At 35.4% G+C, this 24,203-nt stretch overlaps 1 protein-coding gene across 2 annotated transcripts in view; it reads left to right on the top strand.

The window, feature by feature from the left end:
* Positions 1-24,203, top strand: part of LOC106882202 (dipeptidyl peptidase 9) — a 91,707-nt gene that overhangs the window by 47,508 nt on the left and 19,996 nt on the right. For both annotated transcript variants that reach the window (XM_052974482.1, XM_052974481.1), the window contains exons 3-9: positions 10,792-10,963; positions 13,221-13,337; positions 14,796-14,918; positions 17,632-17,693; positions 19,851-19,954; positions 21,925-22,081; positions 23,711-23,870. In XM_052974482.1, the coding sequence (XP_052830442.1) occupies positions 10,792-10,963; positions 13,221-13,337; positions 14,796-14,918; positions 17,632-17,693; positions 19,851-19,954; positions 21,925-22,081; positions 23,711-23,870 (895 nt within the window). The remainder of the gene's footprint in view (positions 1-10,791; positions 10,964-13,220; positions 13,338-14,795; positions 14,919-17,631; positions 17,694-19,850; positions 19,955-21,924; positions 22,082-23,710; positions 23,871-24,203) is intronic.

The following is a 24,203-nucleotide window of genomic DNA, read 5'->3' as shown; positions in this document are numbered from 1 at the left end:
GGGTTGTGATAATAATAAATTATAAATCTAATTGATGCAAATTACACACCATGGAGGAGACATGAGGTCTAGTATTTCAAGCAAAGCCCATCTTCAGAGAGAAAGATTTTAAGTGTTTAGGATAGCACTGAGCAAATCTATTTACTTGGTGATATCCTAAATACTATTTACTCAGTGCTAATCTCAACACTTCAAATTTCTCTTTACAAACAAGGATGTCGCTCAAAAAGTTAAAGCTTGTGCTTCTTTATGACAAACAAACTTGGGTAAATTTACTAACTTCATTAAAAGATTTGCTTGTTGCACATTACTGCTTTGTTTCTTTGGATGTTGGCTTTATAAATCACTAATTTTCAAAGAAATTTTAGCAATATAATTTCAATAGTTCTTTTTTTAATCCTATTGCAATGTTTTTTCATTATTTTAGGAAATGATGTATGTGACTACTGTATGTGAATTACGTATTAAAGCCTTGTCATTTAACAAACTTAAGTCATGGAGTGGTATTTCTGTCACACTGATAATGTCCTCAAATTTTTAAGTGTTAGTTGACTTAGTGCTCTGAATGCTGAGATTAAAGAAGCATATTTAGTCAAACTGACATAAATAAGTAGACAGAAATAGATTGCTATACTTAGTCTTAAAAACAGGTTACTTTATGGGTTTCTTTCAAGTTTCTTTTTTAATAGGCACAGACAAAAGGCAAGTATTTATTTTACACAAAAGATTAGCAAACTCAACTGACAAATGTTAAAACAATAAAAAAGAAAAGCAAAAACAAAAATGACTTGTCATCAGTCGTCATGCAATTTGTGTTCTGTTTGGGTCATGGCCAGGTAACAAGTCTCCTCCCTTCCTATCACTTTTTATATTTTTCAGCAATGAACTAGAAAATTTTCATTGTATCTCAACCTCCTGCTGTTTACATTTTATATTCATTTCTTTTTTTATGACCGCATAGATTGGATGGATCTACAAATATGTCATCATCCAGATCATTTTTATGACTACTTTTCCATGCTGGCTTGCATCATACATGTTATTTTCAACACAGTCTATCTATCTCTCTCTTTCTCTCTCATTGAAGTTACTTGTTATCTTTCTGAAGCCCAGTAACCTGATTTTATTTCTCATTAACTTTGCCCATGTCATCTATTATTATTTTCGTCTGCAGGCTCCTTCAGCTTATATAATTTAACATATTGTAAATGAACTATCTTTCTTCATATGCACTATATGTCTGTAACATCATGATATTCTCTTCTGCACTTTATAACAGATAGCTATGATGCCCAGTTTTCTTTGAGTACATTTGTGCTCAATTGTGCATGCTTACTAACACAACATACCCAGTGCAGTTTGTATATCCTCTGCACTTATTATTTATCTTTGGCTATCATGCAGTATTGCACTTCATATATAAGTAAGCATCATACAGCATACTTTCCATTTAGAAGGAGCTCTTTGTCGTAAAACAGAAGTACTAGCTACCTGAATCTTTCTATCCCATGTCTTGATTACTATGCTTTCACAACACTCAATTGATTGCTAATAAAGTCAGCTAACTATCAAAATCCTTCTCCGTAGGCTTGCACATACTTTTTGTATACACATTGTGCACATTATATGTACTATATACAATTCCTATTTACTCACCTTCTGAAAATTGAGAATAGCTACTTTTCAGTGGCTTGAGGTAACCTCTCATTTCCCCACTTATTCTACTTGCAGTATTGTTTCCATGCCATTTTTATTTCACCATTGGTGAGAGTGTGTGTGTGACTATTATTCCAAGCACTCTTTTCACCAACATCTTGATTTACACTACCTGATCGCCTTGCAATTCTGATCACCTCATTTTGATTTTTATAGTGTAGAACATTAGCAAACCTCTTAGATATACCTGATCCTGGAACTTCTTTCTGAATCAGTTGATATTGTGTCTTTTTTCCCCCACTTTCCTCTATTTCTTTTTTTACAAGCTTGCTTTTCTGACCTTGTCTTCTGTAGAATTCCATCACTTTCCATCTTCCTGGCTGGGATCATGTTTCATTCACATATTAGTCTGTTGCATGCAATAATATATATATATATATATATATATATATATATTGTGAGTGTGTGGGTGGCTGTGTTGCTGTATGGTAAAAAGGTTACTTCTAGCCCCATGGTTTCAGGTTCAGTCTCATTGTGTGACATTTTGGGCATACTGTAGTCTTGGACTGAACAAATCCTTTTGGTTAATGGAAACTGAAAGAAGCTTGACCTATATATATATATATGTGTGTGTGTTTGTGTGTGTATCTGCTTTTGTATTTGTCCACTGCCACCACTTGACAACTAGTGCTGGTTTGTCTACATCCCTGTAACTTTGCAGTTTGGTAAAAGACTGGTAGAATAAGTATCAATTTTTAGAAAATATGTCCTGAGGTCGATTTCTTGGACTAATCCCTTCAAGGCAGTGCCCAGCACGGCAGCAATCCAATGACAGAAACAAGTAAAAGAAATAATATATACATATCATTTATGTTTGCATTAACACATCCTTACTAAGTGTTTCATGACGGATATAAAAATCCAATCAATCATCAGGCAACATAAAGTCAGTGACCTTCCGTGAAGGTACTCAAATTCATGTGAGCATCTTCCTCATCTTCTCCATCTTCTTCATCTTCACTTGTATTTGCTCTGGCCTCTCATTCTGCATTCAAGTCCTTCTGAGATCAACTTAGTCTTTCATCCTTCCTAGATTAATAAAGTACCAGTCAAATACTGGGATCCTAGAAATTTCCAGTATTCTGTGTATGTTACTCTACTCTTTACTCTTTTACTTGTTTCAGTCATTTGACTGCGGCCATGCTGGAGCACCGTCTTTTAGTCGAGCAAATCGACCCCAGGACTTATTCTTTGGAAGCCTAGTACTTAATCTATCGATCTCTTTTTGCCGAACCGCTAAGTTACGAGGACGTAAACACACCAGCATCGGTTGTCAAGCGATGTTGGGGGGACAAACACAGACACAAACATATACACACATATACATATATATACATATATACGACGGACTTCTTCCAGTTTCCGTCTACCAAATCCACTCACAAGGCTTTGGTTGGCGCGAGGCTATAGTAGAAGACATTTGCCCAAGGTGCCACGCAGTGGGAAAATTCTTTTTTTTTTTTTAATTTTTTCTTCTTAAAAAATTAATTTTTTCATTTCTTAACTGCTGTCCTCTTTTTTCATCTTTCTTCTCCATCGCTCTCCTCCTCACCTGCTGCCTTTCATATCTTTCCGGCTGCTAACTTTGTGTGCCAGCAACATGTCTTCTGACCCAGTAACACTGAGCTATCATTCATAATATTTTTATATTGTTATATGTTATTTATAGTTACAGGAATATCCTTATTTGCGTATTATAGCTAATTTCAATCTCTGGATTATGACTGCATTCTACTTAACACTTTTTCCATACTTTTAGATTCTGTTTTTCTTTACAATTAAAATTTTCTGTAGCTTTTTCTCACTGTGATTTAGAGTTCAGCTCCTCTCCCATGCCACCAGCCTCTTCCTCATTCCACGTCTTTTTAACTGTAGTTTCTTTTGTAATCAAATTTCTGTTTATTACAGTATTTAATTATAAATCTCCTTTTCCCTTTTCTCTCTCTGAATCTAGTTATAATTCTCCCTTGAACTTCTTTAGAAACACCACACTTCTTCTCTGATAGATACCCACCTCCTTTATTCGTTTCAATTTAATATAGAATTCCTTTATCTTCTGTAGCTATATTTAGAAGACCCATGTGTTTAAACATCGTCATTGTCACTTGTTCTTTGCTATAAATTTCATCAATTGAACTATTGTTACTCTATCTCTTCAACTGTATGTGCATCTTTTATTTCAACATAGTCTGCTGAGGATCATTGTGTTCTAATACCTTGAATATTGGAACAAAAGCATGGTACAGAAATATCTAATATATGTATACCACATTCTGTGATACTGTCAAGGAGTGTATATATATATTGAGGACTGTGTCCACCTCTCCATATCCTCCTCCTCAAAACCGTGTTTGCAACCCCCCCCAAACATATACAAAGGAGATTGAGAGATACTACAGAGTAAAATTAACCCATTCAACCTTGCACACTTCTGTGAAAAATAGAGTAAGATAGGTCTCTATCTCCTTTTATTCTACCCTTTTCCTTCAATCTTGAGCTTTCTATTTTTTTTTTTTTTTTTAACCATTTCCCTTATTTTGCCTTTCTACTACTACTGCCCCTTTCTACTTTTGCCCTTCTGCTTTGCCCTCCCCATTTCTCTCTATCTCTCTTAGTTAAAATTTTTTTTTTTTACTTCTAAAACTAGAATAAATGTATTTTAGTATTTAACTTCAGAAATTGTACTTTCTTAGTTGGGAAGCTGCTGAAGTTGACATTTGTTTGTATTTCAATGAAGTTAGGATAAATACCAGTGATTTCAATAGGATTGATTACATTGATTATACCTGTTTGCAACAAATTTGTAGTTTTGTTTCAATTTGAGAAATTATTAATATTTCTTAAGGTGGTGGAGTAGATAGATGATAGGGTACCAAAACAAAATCACTTACAGTAATTATATCAAGAGGCCAGCTTTGTTTTCATCCTTCTGGAGTCATTAAGATAATTACCAATCAAATAGAAGTTATTTAACTAGGTATCTTTTTCCACAATTGGAGTTCATGTTATGTTATCATCATTGTTCTGACAAGGTTGACTTTGTTTTCATTCCTCCAGGGTCAATAAAATGCAGTACCAGTCAAGTACTGGGGTCAGTGGTATCAACTATCTCCCACCCCTCCTTCAAAATTGCTGGCTTTTCATCTAAATTGGAAGCAGTTACTATTAATTCTTTGGAAAGATGTCTATTATTGTTTCTCTACTGAAGATGACAAACTTTTTATGGAGTTCAAAGAGAATAAGAGTGTCATTATTTAACATTTAGTAACATCATCATCATATGTCCAAGTTCCAGATTTGCATGGATTGGATGGCCCTTCCTAATGCCAACCATTTTACAATGTGTACTGGATACTTTTTGTGCCACCAGCACTATTGAGTCAGTCACTATGCAGCTATGAACCCTTAGGAGATGAGAGGTTAAAATATGAGTGAGAAAGTAGGGGTGGTGGTGGACAGAGCAGGTTCTTGTAGAAGAGCTGCATGGTTCACTTGTGTTTTAATGAGAGGGTGAGAATGATCCAGGAGGAGTTGCTATGAAATATATACAAGGGGGTGCTGAAAAGTTCCTAGCTTTGGGCACAAGAAAATACAGGAGGATAGTTACAATGTTATTCAACATATCTCTCTCTCTCTCTCTCAGATTCACACACTTATTGCAGTGGTCCTTAAGCTTTTCTGAGCCCTGTAAAAGAACTCGGAAAGTTGGCCCTCCAACCAGGCCTTCCGTGATACCCTGAAAGCCAGGAACTTTTCAGCACTCCCCTGTGAGGATGAGGTAAGGTGTTTGGATGGCCTCTCAAAGTACGAGGTGAGTGGAAGTGGGTAGCTAGGGGGTTTGCAAGAGTATATAGAGAGCTGGGGGAACTGCGTTCATTAACCCAGTCCCCATTGCCTCTTCCTATTGGTTACTACAGCTTGAAGATTCTGGGGAAGTCTTGTCAGTCAAACTGTTAGCTCCCCACCAGAATACCTTGGATGGCTGAACTAGATATGCCTGAACAACTGAGCAGGATTAGCTTTCACCCTTTAGCATTCAGATTACTCTGTCAAATGTCATCAACATCATCATCTTCATTTAATGTCTGTCTTCCATGCCAGCATAGATTGGATGGTTTGACAGGAGCTGGCAAGCCAGGGGACTGCACCAAGTTCCACTGTCTGTTTTGGCTTGGTATAGTTTTTATGGCTGGATGCCTTTCCTAATGCCAACCACTTTACAGAGTGGACTGGGTGCTTTTCACATGGCACCAGTGCTGGCACAGGCATTATCTCATAGCTTTAAGATTTCAATGATATGATTGTTTCTTTGCAGAATGACATTGATGGATAATTGTGAGAGAATATTTGGGCTGGATATGGCCAGTTTAAATGCTAAAGGGTTAAATTGCTGTTTTGGGGTCAATGAATATTCTATCTTTTCCTAATGACATTTTTCTAAAATATGTAAAACAATATACTAAAGGCTAGTCTTAACAAAATGCAAAAGTTGTATTAAAAACAAAATTGTAACAAAATAAAGAAGTAAAGAATTTATATAACATTTAAAGGGTAAAGGGACTTCTGAATCATTTTGTATATTGTTGTTAGAGTAAACAGTATGCAGTTGAAATTTACCATATTTTATAGAAGTAATCTTAAGACATCTACACCACTTCTCATATCCATTGCTGGAGGAAAAAATTTAAGATGATCAGAACACATTGTAAGATCTCGCCAAATTGTATAGCCTAATCATTTTTCAGCCATGTAGTGGTGACCTTATAATGAACTAGTGGTAAATGTTTAGAGCTGGTAGGAATAATTGTCTCTTAGAAAATAATTGTTGTTAAATGTTAAACAGTTTGCAGTAGAAATTTAGTGTTTTTTATGAAATTGATAAAACTGGAGAGGAGAGCTGATAAACAGTTCTGTGTGTAGATCGGTGGTTCACATATTTCCCCCCTGCCTCCTGTAATAACAAATATGCCTTGCTGCCATTTGTTCAGTCGTCTAACCCTTTAGCATTCAGATAAGTATGTGAAATCTAATGCTTATTTGCTCACATGGTTTTGAATTAATCCTGCATTATCTCATAGCTTTGAGATTTTGATTGTTTATTTTTAGAATGACATTGTAGAGTAAGTCTGAGAGGCTGGATCTAGCTGATTTGAAAATAAAACAGGTAAAATATTTGGGTTGGATATGGCTGGTTTAAATGCTAAAGAGTTAAACTATTAACATGGAAATAAACATCCTCCTTTTTAATCCATACCTCAATTTTACTGCCATATATTTCAGACAAATGCTCCTCTAATACATGGAGAGACATAGCTTCATAGACATAGAGGTGATGATGCATTTTGGAAGTTGGGCAACTTGCATAACCCTGACAGTTTGGGTACCTCCTTATCTGGACAGAGTAGTCATGGTTTCTGCAAGCTGTAATGAAGATGTAATGTAGGAGAGCAGAAACTCAGAATTAAAGACTGAAATAGAGTAGCAAGAAATGAACTATCTTGAAATACCACATCTTTAGTGCTGGTAGTATAGAATTCTCCTTGTTCCTGCTGCAAAGTAGTTGATGACATCCTACTAAGAAAACCATGTCAAAATTTTGACAGTCACAAATACAATGGAATCTATAGTTATGTACATTATCAGTAGTGGGACGCACACAATGTAACCTGTCGATACATGAAGTGCATCAAGATCACAGAGAAGAAAGACCTTATCTGTAACATTGCACAAGTGTGGTTAGCAGTAAGAGCATCCATAAAGGAATTCTTTCAAAATGCTTAAAGTATTCTGAAAGCACAGTAGCCAGAGTGAGAACAGGATGGAAAAGGTTAATGAAATTTGTCTGAAGTACTGTGCTGCTTGATTGCAAGACATGGGCATTGATTATAAGGGATATACAAAAGTCAGAAGGAAATTAGGTGAGTATGCTCCCACTTGAGTGTAATGTTGATGTGCATAGATGACAGAGCACAAATGGAGCAGAGAGAAAAACAGGATATGAGGAGAACCAGATATAGTATGCTCAAGAGATGTGTAAAGAAGTACCAGCAGTCCAAGTAAAAAGGAACCAGGAAAGAGGAAGACTGAGGAAGTCCTGGGAAGAAGTGAAGGAAAATCTCAAAAGGAGATGACAAAGATCAGCAATAAGAGGTGAGATGCTGTGCCAGAAAAGATCTGTCTAACCTGTGGGTAAAATGGATGTAAACATGATGATGTGGAAGTCGAACGAAAAATTAAATAGTAAACATCAGTTTTTAAGCTTTGATTTCATCTGCAGCAGTTTTGTTTACCCTGTAACCAATGGAGATTCTTGACTAAATATTTTAGTGTGACAGAAAATATACAGTTACATATTGTACATGACCTCACTTGACCTTGTATTTGGTTACTAAAACGCTAGTAAAAAAATCATGATGAGATTTTAATAGAAGATTGAAAACAAAAAGATCATTACTTGTCATTTTAATTTTGTTCTTTGTTATTTACCAGCATTGTTGGTGAAATAATAAATAGAAGTGTACTTAAATTGATGTTTTAGTATAATATATAAATAAATTCATTATGTTTTAAATTCATTCATACTTGTCTGCAGCAGATTTGGCTGAAGATAATATATGCTCAGGAAACACTGTCTACAGACAATTGAAACAAATACCAGAAATAACGTAATTATTATCTCCTATATTGCAAGTCACTGACCTTGTTTGTGAAGATATTTATTGGTTTTTCTTCTTTATCTTCATCTGTCTGGTATTACATCACTTGCCCATTATAAATATGGGACATTGATAAAATCAAACTAATCTTATCTAAACTCTCAGCAAAAATTAAATCAAGAGGCCATAGATTAAGATGTATGACTTGATGAATGTTGCCATTAAAATAGGTGAAACATTTTGCATTAGTTTGGAGATGAATGTAGTTATGTTTTAAAATTGGAATTAGGTAATTTCAATTTTAGTAACTATACTAGTGTAACACAAATAAAATACTGAAATGTGTTAAATGTTGGGTGGATTCATATTATATTAATGTAAAAAGATTGTATGATTCACACACTTAGCATGTTTAGTAATACCATGACTCAATTTTGCCATCACATCACTTCTGTTTTTATCAATCATACATATTTCTTGTTTTGGAAGAACAATGGCTTTTACTATTGTCCACATTCTCCATGGTTTCATTTTCTTTAAACAAAATGTCTTGGAAAAAAAACCCCAAAAACCCACAAATGGAATCCAACTGTAAAAAGTTATTCTATTGCCACATACTTTGTAAACCTGTTATGCATTTTGAATTACTCTTCTAATAGACATTTGCTGGTTGCAGACTATATATTTGTGAGATACATTCTTGATATTTTGTAAAAGTAGAATAAATGAATGAAAATGATTTTCTTCTTTTTTTCCCCCTTTTCCATCCTTCTCTATGCAATCAAACATTGTTAATCATTACCATTTCTTCTTGATTGTGTTTTTCTATGATTATTTTAATGTCATTGGAAAGTCACTTATATCTGTTTCACGTTTGGGAAATGCAACAAGGTTTCATAGCAGGCTTTCATAACTTGAGTATATTTGCTTTTAATCAGATACTAAAATGAAATGTGAGCTGTTGCTATGACAATTAGTGGATTAGGAGACATCATTGATCTTAAATTATTTTTAACATAACACATTAATATTTTCACATGTATATCCCTAGTTCCAAGTTTTAATCTGTGGGAGAAACAGATTTTACATATTGAGACAACTATGACAACTATGACATCCTGCTTTTTTGTTATCTGGAACTACTTTGTCCATTATGTGCTTCCTGTTGTGAGACAATGTGTCATTGGAGAGAATTTGGCTGCAGTTTCCAACTGGTTGGTTGATTGGATGATAACCCCTTGGTTTGTCAGACTTAAGATGGAATATGTTGATGAAATGACTGTGTAGAATATGTTGAATAATTATTCAGTAAATTATTTCACTGGATTTAAATCTAGTGAAATTGTTTTGTCCTTCAAGGTTGATAAAATAAGTAGTGGCAGTTGTAGAAAAGAAATTGTCTCAAATTTTTAGGGTGTTAATATAGTAAACAGTTGATAGTCCTTTGTTCATCACTGATGGTGCACAAAGTCTAGCCTAAATTTGACTCACCCTGACCATGTTTATTTAGCTTTATATTTAATACCTTAGGGAAGTAGAGGTGTGCCTGGATCCCCCAAGAAAGTACTTTAACTGCCATAAATATCAAGAACACTGTGTAATTAACATTTATTATCAGCTTGATGAAGTCCGATCTTCCAATGACAAAATCTGCAGTTGTCTGCTAGCCAACAAGGGAGTCTCTAAGAAGTTGTTTAATCTGCAAGAAATCACATTCTTTTTTTTTTTTTTTTAAAAAAGGAAAGGACACATTTGATAGTGAAGTCTTAGATGCCCCTAAAAAGACTAGATATGTGTGAGATGTCTTAGATAATATCTGTTTGGTCAAGATTGATTTGGGGCTAAGTGGTAACAGTAGATTGTCATTTTTTTTCCAGGAAAGAGATATGTCTTAGTCACACAGCTCCATAAAAACTATGGTGCTAAGTTCTAATGTAGTGTGACACCATGTCTTGTAAACAGTGGTATATAAAAGGAGGTTATGAGCTGTCAATTATTCAATGAGGCATTCAATAATAAACTATCCAATTTTTTTTTTTTTTTTTTTTTTTTTTTTTTTTTTTTTTTTTCAATTAAAATGATTTCTTAGTATATTTGTGTTTCAAGTATTATTGTAGCTGGAAGCATCTTCTTCGGTCGTCGTCGTCGTCGTTTAACGTCCGCTTTCCATGCTAGCATGGGTTGGACGATTTGACTGAGGACTGGTGAAACCAGATGGCTACACCAGGCTCCAATCTGATTTGGCAGAGTTTTTACAGCTGGATGCCCTTCCTAACGCCAACCACTCAGAGAGTGTAGTGGGTGCTTTTACGTGTCACCCTTCCTAAATATCTTTTAATAATTTGACATCTTTTGAATACAATTTATCTGAATATGAAAAGGGTTTACTTTTTAAATTTAAACTTCTGTTTATTTCTAGAACGATGAAGCACTCTTTCCTGAAGTTGTTTGTACTTCCTCTTATCAAACCTGCCTTAACCCCATGTTTTGCCCTTCAAATTCTGATTTGGTGGCATTTGTACTTGATGGAGACATATCTGTCATGCACCTGACAAGTCGTTGTCAGAGAAGGCTCACACATGTTCATAAAGGTATGTTGTTATTTATTATTTTTGTTATTAAAGTGGTGAGCTGGTAGAATTGTTAGCATGCTGGACAAAATGCTTAGCAGCATGTCTTCTGACTTTACATTCTGAGTTCGAATTCAGTCAAGGTTGATTTTGCCTTTCATCCTTTTGGGGTTGATAAAATACTGCTGTTGATGTAATTGACTAGCCCCATCCGCCAAATTTCAGGCCTTGTACCTATATTAGAAACAATTATTATTATTAGTAATATTGATGGTGATAATTTTTTTCATCATTTTAATACTTTTGCACAGGCGTGGCTGTGTGGTAAGTAGCTAGCTTACCAACCACATGGTTCTGGGTTCATTCCCACTGCGTGGCACCCTGGGTAAGTGTCTTCTACTATAGCCTCGGGCCGACCAAAACCTTGTGAGTGGATTTGGTAGACGGAAACTGAAAGAAGCCTGTCGTATATATGTATATATATATCTCTATGTATATGTGTGTATATGTTTGTGTCTGTGTTTGTCCCCCCCAACATCGCTTGACAACCGATGGTGGTGTGTTTACGTCCCCGTAACTTAGTGGTTCAGCAAAAGAGACCGATAGAATAAGTACTAGGCTTACAAAGAATAAGTCCTGGGGTCGATTTGCTCGACTAAAGGCTGTGCTCCAGCATGGCCGCAGTCAAATGACTGAAACAAGTAAAAGAGTAAAGAGAGTAAATAATGAAAATTTGATAAAATATCATTGCTATTATTAACCCTTTAGCATTTATACTGGCTATACGGGGCCAAAATATTCAGCGTTGTTTTATCTTCAAACTGGCCAGACCCATATTCTTACACTTTCCTCACCCTTCTGAAAATAAACAATCATCTCATTGAAATCTCAAAGCTACAAAGTAATGCCAAACTAATTCAAATCAATGTGAACAAATGAACATTTATGTTTGAGAGAGAAATTTGAATGCTGAAGAGTTAAGCTGATGTTTGGAACATGAATTAACCTGAAATTTTAATAATTTAGATCACTTTAAAAGTGGAAGTTTGTGTCATAGAATCAGAAGGTCTTCTCTGGTAGGTTGGTGACTGTTATACTCTTTTACTCTTTTACTTGTTTCAGTCATTTGACTGCGGCCATGCTGGAGCACCGCCTTTAGTCGAGAAATCGACCCCAGGACTTATTCTTTGTAAGCCTAGTACTTATTCTATCGGTCTCTTTTTGCCGAACCGCTAAGTTACGGGGGACATAAACACACCAGCATTGGTTGTCAAGCGATGGTGGGGGGACAAACACAGACACACAAACACACATACATATATATATATATATATATATATATATATATATAAACACACACACACACATATATACGACGGGCTTCTTTTAGTTTCTGTCTACCAAATCCACTCACAAGGCTTTGGTCGGCCTGAGGTAAAAGACACTTGCCCAAGGTGCCACACAGTGGGACTGAACCCAGAACCATGTGGTTGGTAAGCAAGCTACTTAACACACAACCACTCCTTGCATGTCAGATAAAATTGTTTGAAGCAGATTTCCTACGACTGGATGCTCTTCTTGTTGCCAACCATCACCACCACTTGTTTCTTATCGAAGTAACATTTCCTCTACTCCTTGGAATATGAACAACAGAATGACTGGACATGTTTTCTTGGAAGATAGCAAAAAGTGAAACAATTTGTATGATTGATGTTTATTTTACAATTAGTGTGTAATGCCACACGCACACAAACTCATATATGAGACATACACACACACACAAACACTCACACTTATATCTTGGCTTCAGTTTCTTATTTCTTTACTGCCCACAAGGGGCTACACACAGAGGGGACAAACAAGGACAGACAAACGGATTAAGTCGATTATATCGACTCCAGTGCATAACTGGTACTTATTTAATCGACCCCAAAAGGATGAAATGCAAAGTCGACCTCAGTGGAATTTGAACTCAGAATGTAGCGGCAGACGAAATACTGCTAAGCATTTCGCCGGGCGTGCTAACGTTTCTGCCAGTTCGATGCCTTCTGTCAGTTTCTGCCTACGAAATCCACTCCTAAAGCTTTGGTTAGTCCAGGGCTGTAGTAGAAGACATTTGCCCAAGAGTCGTCTGCTCCACTGTAGGATAGAACACAATACCATGTAGTTGTGAAGTAGATTCCTTAATCACACTATGCTCATATCTCTCTCTCTATCTCTCTCTCTCTCTGTGTCGAAATGTTCTTGAATTGTCCAACTGTGACTTTTATTTTTTTAGGTACTGGAAATCTCAATGATGATCCTGTTAGTGCTGGAGAGCCTTCATTTGTGATTCAAGAAGAATTTGATCGATTCACTGGTTATTGGTGGCAACCTGTAAAAAAATACTTAGAAAGTAAGCAACTCATTCATTTATATTATTTTTCTATATTTAAGAGATGAGGAATTATTTACATTATTTACATTTGACGGATATTTGCCCTCATCTTGTTTGTTGTTAACACAATGTTTCAGCTTTCATCAGGTGTCTTGGGGAAATTTCGAACCTAGGTTCTCACTCTTAAGGTATTTTTCGATATTATTATTATTATTCAGGTCACTGCCTGGAATTGAACTCGAAATCTTGGGATTAGTAGCCTGTGCTCTTAACCCTAAGATTCCAAGTTCAATTCCAGGCAGTGACCTGAATAATAATAATAATAATAATAATAATAATATCGAAAATTACTTTAGGAATGAGAATCCAGGTTCGAAATTTCCCCAAGGCACCTGAAAAAGGCTGTGGAAGGTATATCAGCCGAAACGTTGTTGTTAACAACAAACAAGATGCGGACAAATATCCGTCAAATGTAAATAATGTAAATTATTTTTCTATATCAGATTTTATTTGGTAGCATGGACTGTGACAATTTTGTTTAACCATTTTACATTCAAAGCATTTTACAACACTTTTGCAGCATCAATCTAGCTTAGATTGGTTTGTAGATATGAACATAGTTGTGCAATAGGTATCTTATGGATGAATGCCTCCCCATATGTTTATTTTTCAAGTTTGGTTGAAAATTATTTGGTAAAAAAAGGCACATTTTTTCCCCAAGGATATAACACATTGTCTGAAGTATGGTTCAGACTAAGGATCTAGGGGTTGTTGCTTCTGGGCTTACATATTCTTCCTCAAGTATATTGTATCTTTAGATATTTTCTACTTTCCTCATCTTAAGTACCAAATTGTTTGTACTTAGAAGTGAAATTTTGTATTTTACTTATAATGGAATGATAAAAATATGAATATATACTTTGGTTTTATTCCTGCATTTAAAACATCAATTATTCTGATAGCAACAATATTTATTATTTTTTTTAAGATGAAAATTGTATTTTATATGTATAAGATTTATATAGTATTTTTTTTACACGAAAATCTTTTTCATAGTAAGTGCTTGTTTCACTAGCACTTTTCAAAACAGAAGAAGAACCAGGGATTTTTTTCTTTTAGATTTCAACTTGAATCAATTTTGTGTGTGAAAGATATGCATATGCTATCTTCTGTGTAAAATGATAAAGGCAGTGGAGATGTTTGAGGCTGTAAAAAAAGAAAAATGAACTAAATGCATTGCGGCATTTAATTTTATCTTTTCATTTAAAACACTGCTGTTGACCACTTTGCCTTTCATCTCTTCAGGATTGATAAAATGAGTGCTTATGGTATATTAAAGATGATTCAAGCAGTTATGCAACTTCTCTTCATAGATTAGGCCTAGTGCTTAAGTAGTTAATATATTAAAAATAAATCAAAATGTTTATTTATAAGTCAAAGTAATTATTCATAAATGTTGTCTTTTCTATATTTCAGATGGACATGAGACTTACAACATTTTATTTGAAGAAGTAGATGAAACTCGAGTGGATATTTTGCACACATTTGCTCCCACAACAGATAATAAACAGATGGACATGTACCGCTATCCTCGAGCAGGTCGATAATTTTTTCTAGTTTTTCTTTGTCTGTAACTATAATTTAAGTGCTTACTTTTAATATAGAAAGTATAAAATGGTTGAGGAACAGTTTCTAAAAATAAAAATACCATTTTTTGTGAGACTTTAAATCAATGACCACAAAAAATGAACTCGGTTCAAATTTTTGAATAAATTTAATGTTTAAGTTATCAAATTGTATGTATTATAATTAAGAGATTATCTCTATTCCATACTGGTTAAGTTTTCTTCTTCTAAGCAGTCAGTTGATAATTTATGTTCAAATATAAGTTTATAATTTTATATTTGTTGCCATCATATAAGGGAATGGGAATAACTATGACAATAGAACATCAGACTGGGAATATTATTGTAGTGGGTCTTAAATGAAATGATGCATGAGGGATAATTTAAAACAAACACAGTAATTTTACTAAATCTGAAACAAATTAAAAAAAAAACAAGTAGAAACAGGGCAAAAACTTCAGTATGTGATTCCATACGTTTAATAATAACCATCTTCATCATTTAACGTCCATTTTCCATGCTGGCATGGTGGGTTGGACAGCTTGACAGGGGCTGGCTCGCCAGAGAGCTGCACCATACTCCAATTGTCTGATCTGGCATGGTTTCTATGGCTGGATGCCCTTCCTAATGCTAATCACTTTAGAGAGTGTACTGGGTGCTTTTTACATAGCACCTGCACAGGTGCTTTTCATGTGGGACCAACATGTGTGCTTTTTGCATGGCACCAGCATGGGTGCTTTTTATGTGGCACCAGCACATGGTGTAAATTTGAAATCTGAAATTATAAACCTGATAATTACAGCAGAAAAATTTTACTGAATTCCAACAGACAAGCTAGTAGATCTCTGTTGATGTGTATTTTGAGTGGATGTTACTTATCCCTTCCATCAGGCCTACTTAGAACACACTCCCTTTTTTTAAAAATCTTATTGTATCTCAACCCCAAATCTTGCTGGAAATAGCAGCCGAATCTCCTGTAACTCACAAAAGAATGAGTTGGTTACAACGAGAATAACTTTCACCATAGATGTTTGATTAGGGTTGATCTGGAGTTGAACAACAACCTACAAGGGAAAACTTCTGTAGGGTGTCTCAACCAGTTGGAAATAGCAGCAACATTTTCCTCAAATCACACCCATCTTAAATTAGAAAAGGACACATTGGCCACTCATCTTACACACACACATGCACGCAAAAGAAAATGACTGAAACAAGACTGTATAATACATAACACAAGCTAGAAGAAAACTGCTCAGAAGATAGGCATCATCATCGTCACCATTTAATGTCTATTTTCCATACTGGCATGAGTTGGACAGTTTGACGGGAGCTGATTAGCTGAAGGGCTGTTCAGGCTCCCTGTCTGGTTTGGCATGGTTTCTACAGCTGGATGCCTTTCTTAACACCAACCACTTTATAAAGTGTACTGGGTGCTTTTATGCAGCACTGGCATGTGTGCTTTTTATGTGGCACCAGCACTTGCGAGCCCACAAGATTAGGGATGCTTAGCTGGAGAGGGTTGCAGGGGATGAGCCTGTATGCAAGGGCAATTTTTAAAAATACTTTCAAACTGATAATATATTGTACAACCACTTGTACAATAAAAGGCTTTTAATTAGTCTGAAGAGAAATGATGCCTTTTTCCAGTCTTTAGACTACAGTTAAAGGCATTAATATTGAACCTTAATATTTTTTTTGTAAATGAATTCCCAAGGAAAGTATTCATGGCAATAACTTTAGGAATACCAAGTGCTTATATAGGAAGAAAGGTGGATAAAACTATTTGGTTTAAATGCACCATTTCTCTTAATTCAGTCAATGAAGATTGGTCTCATGTTGAGTGAAAAGAAATATATCATAGATAACTAAGGATTAACATGCAGTGAATAATGTAATATTGAAAGTGTACTGGCAAATTATATTTTCATTTCATTTCAAAGTTTCAGCTCAGAGCTGCGGCCATGCTGATGCACCACCGTGTGCAAATATATTTAATGCAAGTCTTGTCTGGAGAATAAACTGTCAAATGAATAAATCTATAAAAATTATTTTTAACTTGCTGTGAATTTTGAGCATTTTAATTATGAAGTATCATTTGTTGTAAATGAATTCTGGATTTGAGGTTATATTTTTTCCTTTTTTTCCTTTGCCTTAAGAACCTTTTCTATGGCTATTTTAGTTTAAGTCTGATGAAAAAAAAAAATTGACATGATTGGGAAGGTTTTATGCCATATTTTGTTCTCAGTTGTCTAGAATTAATAAAACAATTATCAGTTGAGTACTAGGGATCAGTTTCCTTGTTATTCCCCATATTTTAAAATTAGATACATTTCTTGAGATAGGCTTCAAACTAACAACAAATAGTTAAAATTGAAAGTGTAAAGCAATTTAATTCTATATTCTGTAAATTTTGCATTTAATATATATCATTTTATTTACTGTATTTGATGACATAAAAGACACATGGCATTTGATACACTACAATTTTAGCAGTGCATATTTAAGGGGAAAAAAATCTTTTAGTGTATTAAAGCATGTAATAGAGGCTCAATTTTGCATATAGGACCTAGAGTGATTTTTTTTTTTTTAGATATCTTTTAGGAACAAAAAAAACGCATCTTATATGTCATCAAATAATGTACATATTCACAGTTTCCTTAACTATTTGTTTTTTCTTGATTCCACAGGTACAGATAATGCTGAAAGTACTCTCAAAATTGTAGAATTCGCAGTAAATTCAAAAGGCCAAGTAAGTTGTCCTTTTTCTCTTTCATTTAATACAATATTTTTATCCATCTGATGCAGTTGTGTGACATATTTCTATATGAAGACGATCAGTATGTTTGGCCCAGATGGTTTGTTACAAATGGTTACAAATCTAATGAGTCATGGAAACTGTTTTAACTCATAAACTGCTGGGATTTTGCTGTATGTAACACAAACTGCTGAGCCTATTTTGGGTAAAGATCAACATTGATCTATCACTCGAGAAAAATACTCAGTGTTTCTTAACACCTTCCGTGATTGGCTACACTGTTTCTGGGGTGAAAGGGTATCGTGTGCATACATTATAACATTATACGTCATCAAAATTAGGTCAGATCACGCTCTACTTCCGTGGCTACGCACATGACCTGTCGCATTGGCCACTGAGGTGGTCTATTGCACTGTAGCATTGGCCACTGAGGTGGCCTATCGCAGTTTATGGGTTAAACTGTTTCTTCCTATTTTAAATTTTTGGCACTTGATTGCTTTTTGGAAAACCTTTTTGTTGAAAACATTATTATTGGTGCAAAATAGAAAAAAAAAAAATCAAATAATGATGTTCTAATACAGAACAATAAAATAAGGACTGGGCTAGATATCAACTAAAAAGAAAGAAAGAAAAAAAAAAGCTAAAAAAAAACCACTTGAAAGTGGTACTCCAGCATGGCCATAGTCCAGTGATTGAAATCAGTAAATGAATGGGAAAGAATTCAGTGTGCGTAATATATGTATGAGAGAGAGATAGGGAGATGTGTAGTAATTAGAAGTAGGTGGTTTTTTTTTTTACTTTTCAAACACAGTAAAAATGAAACAGTTTGTACAGGGTATTTGGGTTAAATTTGATAGTTTCTGTAAAAGGAAAAGAGAACAATATCTTGTCCAAAAACAAAATTTATTTTAAAAAAGTAAAAGAATATCAACTAGATTATAGCTTGGAGATAATAGTTTACTCAAAGTCGCCACCCTCAGCTTGCACCACAGCGTCAAATCAGCTCAGAAACATAGTGCTTGTATTTCTTATTGTGCCCCTGGAAAGATCTTGGAACCCCTCCTTGATCTTGACTACCACCGTGGCCTTAGTGTTGTGGGCAAAGTGGATAGTGTCTTTCTCAACTGCACCCCACACATAGTAATCCATGGGGTTATAGTCGGTGGAATTAGGAGGTTAGAAACTGGTTGGTGAAGTTGTAGAAATTCTTCAACAACCACTTCTGATTCTTTCTGGAGGTATGGCAAGAAGCTAAATCCTGCTGCTACACATATGGCCTTCCAGCAACAACCCTCTCCAGCCAGAAATTGACCACAGTCCTCAGCAGCTTCACATCACCACCTAAATTGAGCTTAAGTCCCTGTTCAAAGACACACCCAAAGACCTGCTGGCCACAGCTTTGTAGTCTCTGCTCCAGCTGTCCATGTCACATCTTACACCTTTCATAATGTTCCCAGAGCATTCAGCAGCAGTCATGATGTTGGCATTTTGATACCTGGTATAGGAGACGCAATGGCCCAGTGGTTAGGGCAGCAGTCTCGCGGCTATAGGATCGCGGTTTTGATTCCCAGACCGGGCGTTGTGAGTGTTTATTGAGCGAAAACACCTAAAAGCTCCACGAGGCTCCGGCAGGGGATGGTGGCGAACCCTGCTGTACTCTTTCACCACAACTTTCTCTCACTCTTACTTCCTGCTTCTGTTGTGCCTGTAATTCAAAGGGTCAGCCTTGTCACACTGTGTCACGCTGAATATCCCAGAGAACTACATTAAGGGTACACGTATCTGTGGAGTGCTCAGCCACTTGCATGTTAATTTCACGAGCAGGCTGTTCCGTTGATCGGATCAACTGGAACCCTCGTCGTCGTAACCGACGGAGTGCCAACCATCACCACTTGATATAAATCCTCATGATACTGGTAACTCTTTTCCAATATTCAGATGGTTTCCAGTCCTCCATTTTAGCTAACTTTTTTTCAATTACAACTTTAATCTTTATGCTCTTCTATGTTGTTAACTGTTTACCAATATATCAAGCTGTTTCTGATAAAAGGAGACATAAAAATATTGTTAAATTTAACCTGAACACCCTGTACATTTAAAAAAATGAATGGACTTGACACCTTTATATATTGCCATTTTTATTTACTTCAGATATCAGAGAATTCTGAAATCAAAACCATGCGTACGTCTCTGAAAACGTTTTTTCCTTGGATGGAGTATTTAGTGAGAGCTGATTGGACCCCTGATGGCAAATAGTATGTAATAATGTTTGTTTTATTTTTTGAGCTGATCTGGAATTTATTCCACTGTACTATGTCTTTAGCAGTTCATGAACAACTAAATTAGTCTGAAAGTTGTTGGTTAAAAGGTTGTGAATTGTATTTTGCCATGTGGTGTAGACATTAAAACACAATAGCACAGATTTTCTTGATTCAAAATAACACTGAAAGGTATATTTTACCGATGTAAGGAGAGAGAGAGATAGAGAGAGAACTATATAATAATAATTTGTAGCTTCATCATCATCATTTACCATCCTTATTCTATGCTGGTATGGGTTGGATGGTTTGATAGGATCTGCTAGATTAAAGGTCTGCCTTGTGCTCCGATGTCTGTTCGGTGTGGTTTCTGTGGGTGGTTGCTTTTCCTAATGCCAATCACAGACAATAGTGTACTTGGTGCTTTTTCATGTCATCAGTGCTAGCGAGATCTCATTGATTGCAAACCAAGACCTCTTGAGTGAGGGATATATATATATATTGCGGAGATGTACTTGCATAGCAAGTGACCTGATCTGAGATCGTGTGCTGACTGTGTTATTTTAAATGGCTTATAAACACCTTCCACACTGCAATTATATATATATGTACACACACACATGTTTATTTCCAGTTCGAATATGCTTGGGGCATATTTGAAACTGTAAGAAAACCATTCACTGTGTTTTGCCATGGAGAAAATGTCTTGCTGTTGACAAATGGTGTAAATACATCTAAAATCGGCTTGCAATATCACCTGTGATATTTATATTATTTATCTACAGCAAGAAATTTCCTCCATGACAAAACACAGTGAATAACTTTCTTACAGGTTTAAATATGTTCCAGGCATACTTGAATTGGTAATAATCTTGTATTTATGCACATCACTGCTTAGCACTCATCCTGTAATGTATATTTATTCTTTCTAGATATATTTATTTTAGGCTGAGTAAGGGCAAGTAAATCAATACTAAACCGCACTGGAGAAACTCCAGTGTTGCAGAATTCAAATCTATTCATGAGCAAAACTTGCCATCGATTGGCACCTTGACCAAGTAGAAGGGTGGGAGGAGATGCTTTTCAACTTATTAATGCTTTGCAAACTTGTCGTCTCTAAAGACATCATAGCATTTTACCAGTGGCTTAAGCTAGAGTGTGTACCTTTTGGAGCAGCCATTATCCACCAGGTCCCGAAACCTGTACAGGCTTATACGGCAGACCCAGAAGTACCATCTCCAGAAAAACATTGCTCAGGGTGGATCTTCTCCTCCATTGCCCCCCCTCCCCCAGCAGTGGTACTGCATTTTATTGTAAGTTGCAGTGGATAGAAGGAAAATAAAAATAATCTATGAGAGCTTGTTTTGTATATGAATAAGCATATCTACTTCACTGTTCTTTAATTGTGTTAAATCATGTGAAATTGATGTAAGATATGGAAGTGTGATGACAACTGAATAGTTTGACCTCTTTTGCCTTCAAAGAGGTATAGGCTCAAATCTTGGTTTTAGATTTTGAAGAAAGAATTTGGTAAGATGTTTTCCATGGCACATACGTGAAGAAAAGTTATACATATATAATCATCATCATCATTTATTGTCCATATTCCATACTGGTATGGGTTGGGTTACTATGACTGTGAAAGGTACCCAAAAAAAAAAAAATCTAGAGTCCTAAGTCTGTGAAAACTTCTATATAATTGATGAAAACTTCTATATAATAGCTGATACAAATGTTGTTTGCTTTATCCAGTCAAACTTTACATTGCAAAAGAGACTTCTAGAGTAAGAACCAGGTTTAAAAAAATAAGTACTGGGGTCGATTCATTTGACTAAAAATTCTCTAAGGTGGTACCCAGTTTAATGACTGAAACAAGTAAAAAAAAAAGACAAAAAAAAATCAGTATGTTTGTATGCATTGAAGGAAATTTTGTTTTGAAATGTTTTTTTGTTTCTAAATATTTTCAGTGTATATGCAGAACTACTTTCACGGCAGCAAGACAGATTAGCACTTGTTCTCATCCCGGAAGATTGCTTTGTTTATGAATCCCATGAGATGGATATATCTACATTAATGTCAAGGATTCATGTACTTGTGGAAGATCAATCAGATATTTGGGTTAATGTAAGACATCTCATCATTTTCAATCAAGTTGTTACATATTTTGAATCCAAAATGTCAATATTTTTGTAATAATATTTCTGTAATATTCTTAGTGTGTTTATAGAAATAGGACTTAGAATTTTGACAATGTGTCAAATTAAATACTTCACTATTTCTAGTTAGGTGTTTTGGGTTCAATTTCTGCTGTAGTCAAGGATTTTGACATTTGTGTATCAGACTAAATGCTTTACCATTTCTAGTTTAGGCATCTTGGGTTAATTTCTGCTGTAGTTGATTTTGCCTTTTAATCCTTAACATTTTATAAAATAAACTTCTGTACTATATTGGTTTCAAATTTTGGCACAAGGCCAGCAATTTCTGGGGATTGGGTAATTCGATTACATTGACCCCCAGTATTCAACTAATACTTCTTTTATCAATCCCGAAAGGATGAAAGGCAAAGTCGACCTCAGCAGAATTAGAACTCAAAATGTAAAGATGGATGAAATGCTGCTAAGCATTTTGCCTAGTGTACTAAAACCTCTGTAATATATTAAAGTTTCATTCAATGTGTCATTTTTTTCCTTGGACCCCCCCCCTCAAAAAAAAAAAACTGCTTTATACCTCATCAAAGAAAATTAAAGTCCTTTTATAAGGTCAACTTTAATCTATTAAAACTGCAGCTATACCCCTACTTTCTTTTTCAAGCAAGAAGCTTCATTTTTCCTACAAATTATTTCATCTTAACCTACAAATTATTTATATTTGAAATGCCATTTTAATTTTTGTGATAAAGCCAAAGATGACATTTGAAGCCGGTTATATTCCATGATAATATGTATTGTTACTGTTTATTGATCCATAAGCACTGAATAACAGATCAGTATATGCATAAATTTTGTTCCAAAGCTTTAAATGCCTAAGTGAACAGATGTTGCTATGTGCTTACTATTCAAATTTTCTTATTGCTCAGAGTTAAGTGCCAAGTTAGATTTTATTATTTTGACTTTTTGTTGTAAGACATAAACAAGTCAAGAAGTTCCATCTTTTTAACAATAATCCACCATCAAAAAAAAAAAGAAAAACACACTTATATAATATATCATCACTATTTTAACACCCACTTTTCCATGCTTGTATGGGTTGAATGGAATTTGTTGAGGTGGATTTTTATGGCCAGATACCCTTACTGTCACTACTCCTCACCTGTTTCCAAGTACAGTAATATTTCTCATGACCAGACATATTTTCACAGAAGATTGGAAACAGATGACACCGCTGAGATGGTGGTGACACTTGCTTACAATTATTACATGATTCCAAGGTGAGGAGACAATAACACATACATGCACACACATGTGAACATATATGACAGGTTTCTTTTAATTTCTGTCCACCAAATCCACTCATAAGGCTTTGGTGGACTTGAGGCTTTAGTAGAAGATACTTGCTCAAGGTACCATGCCGGTACTGAACTCAAGGTACTGAACTCAAAACTATGGTCAGGAAGCAAACTTCTTACCACACTGCCTTACCTGTGCCATAGCATTATTATTAATATTTGTACTACATATTTTACATTTTAAAGAGCTTTTTTTCTTTTTGAATAATATCAAAATGTGCTTATATTTATATATATGTTTCTTTCAGGTACACAATTTATTACACTTTTTCCCTCAAGAAAAAGACGATGAAATTACGTTCCTCTGGTCTAGTGAAAAAACTGGCTTCCGCCATTTGTATTTAATTAAATCTCGGCTACAACACATGACTGAATCTGTTATTGATTTTGAAAGATGTACTTTTGATGGTAAGATAATTTTTTTTAAATTGGAGAGAAAAGCTGAACATTAGAAGCATCAGTTGTGGCGTGCAAGAGAGACGATTGCGCTGGTATGGACATGTGGTGAGAATGGAGGAGGATAGCTGCGTGAAAAAGTGCCACACCCTAACAGTTGAGGGAACCCGTGGAAGAGGTAGGCCCAGGAAGACCTGGGCTGAGGTGGTGAGGCAAGACCTTCGTACATTGGGCCTCACCGAGGCGATGACTACGGACCGAGACCTTTGGAAATGGGCTGTGCGTGAGAAGACCCGGCAAGCCAAGTAAGATCGTTGCCAGTGCCCCTGGACTGGCTTGTGCGGG

The sequence above is a fragment of the Octopus bimaculoides genome, chromosome 18, assembly GCF_001194135.2.
Source record: "Octopus bimaculoides isolate UCB-OBI-ISO-001 chromosome 18, ASM119413v2, whole genome shotgun sequence".
NCBI classification, from domain to species: Eukaryota; Metazoa; Mollusca; class Cephalopoda; order Octopoda; family Octopodidae; genus Octopus; species Octopus bimaculoides.
This window is presented reverse-complemented; position numbering and strand designations above follow the sequence as displayed.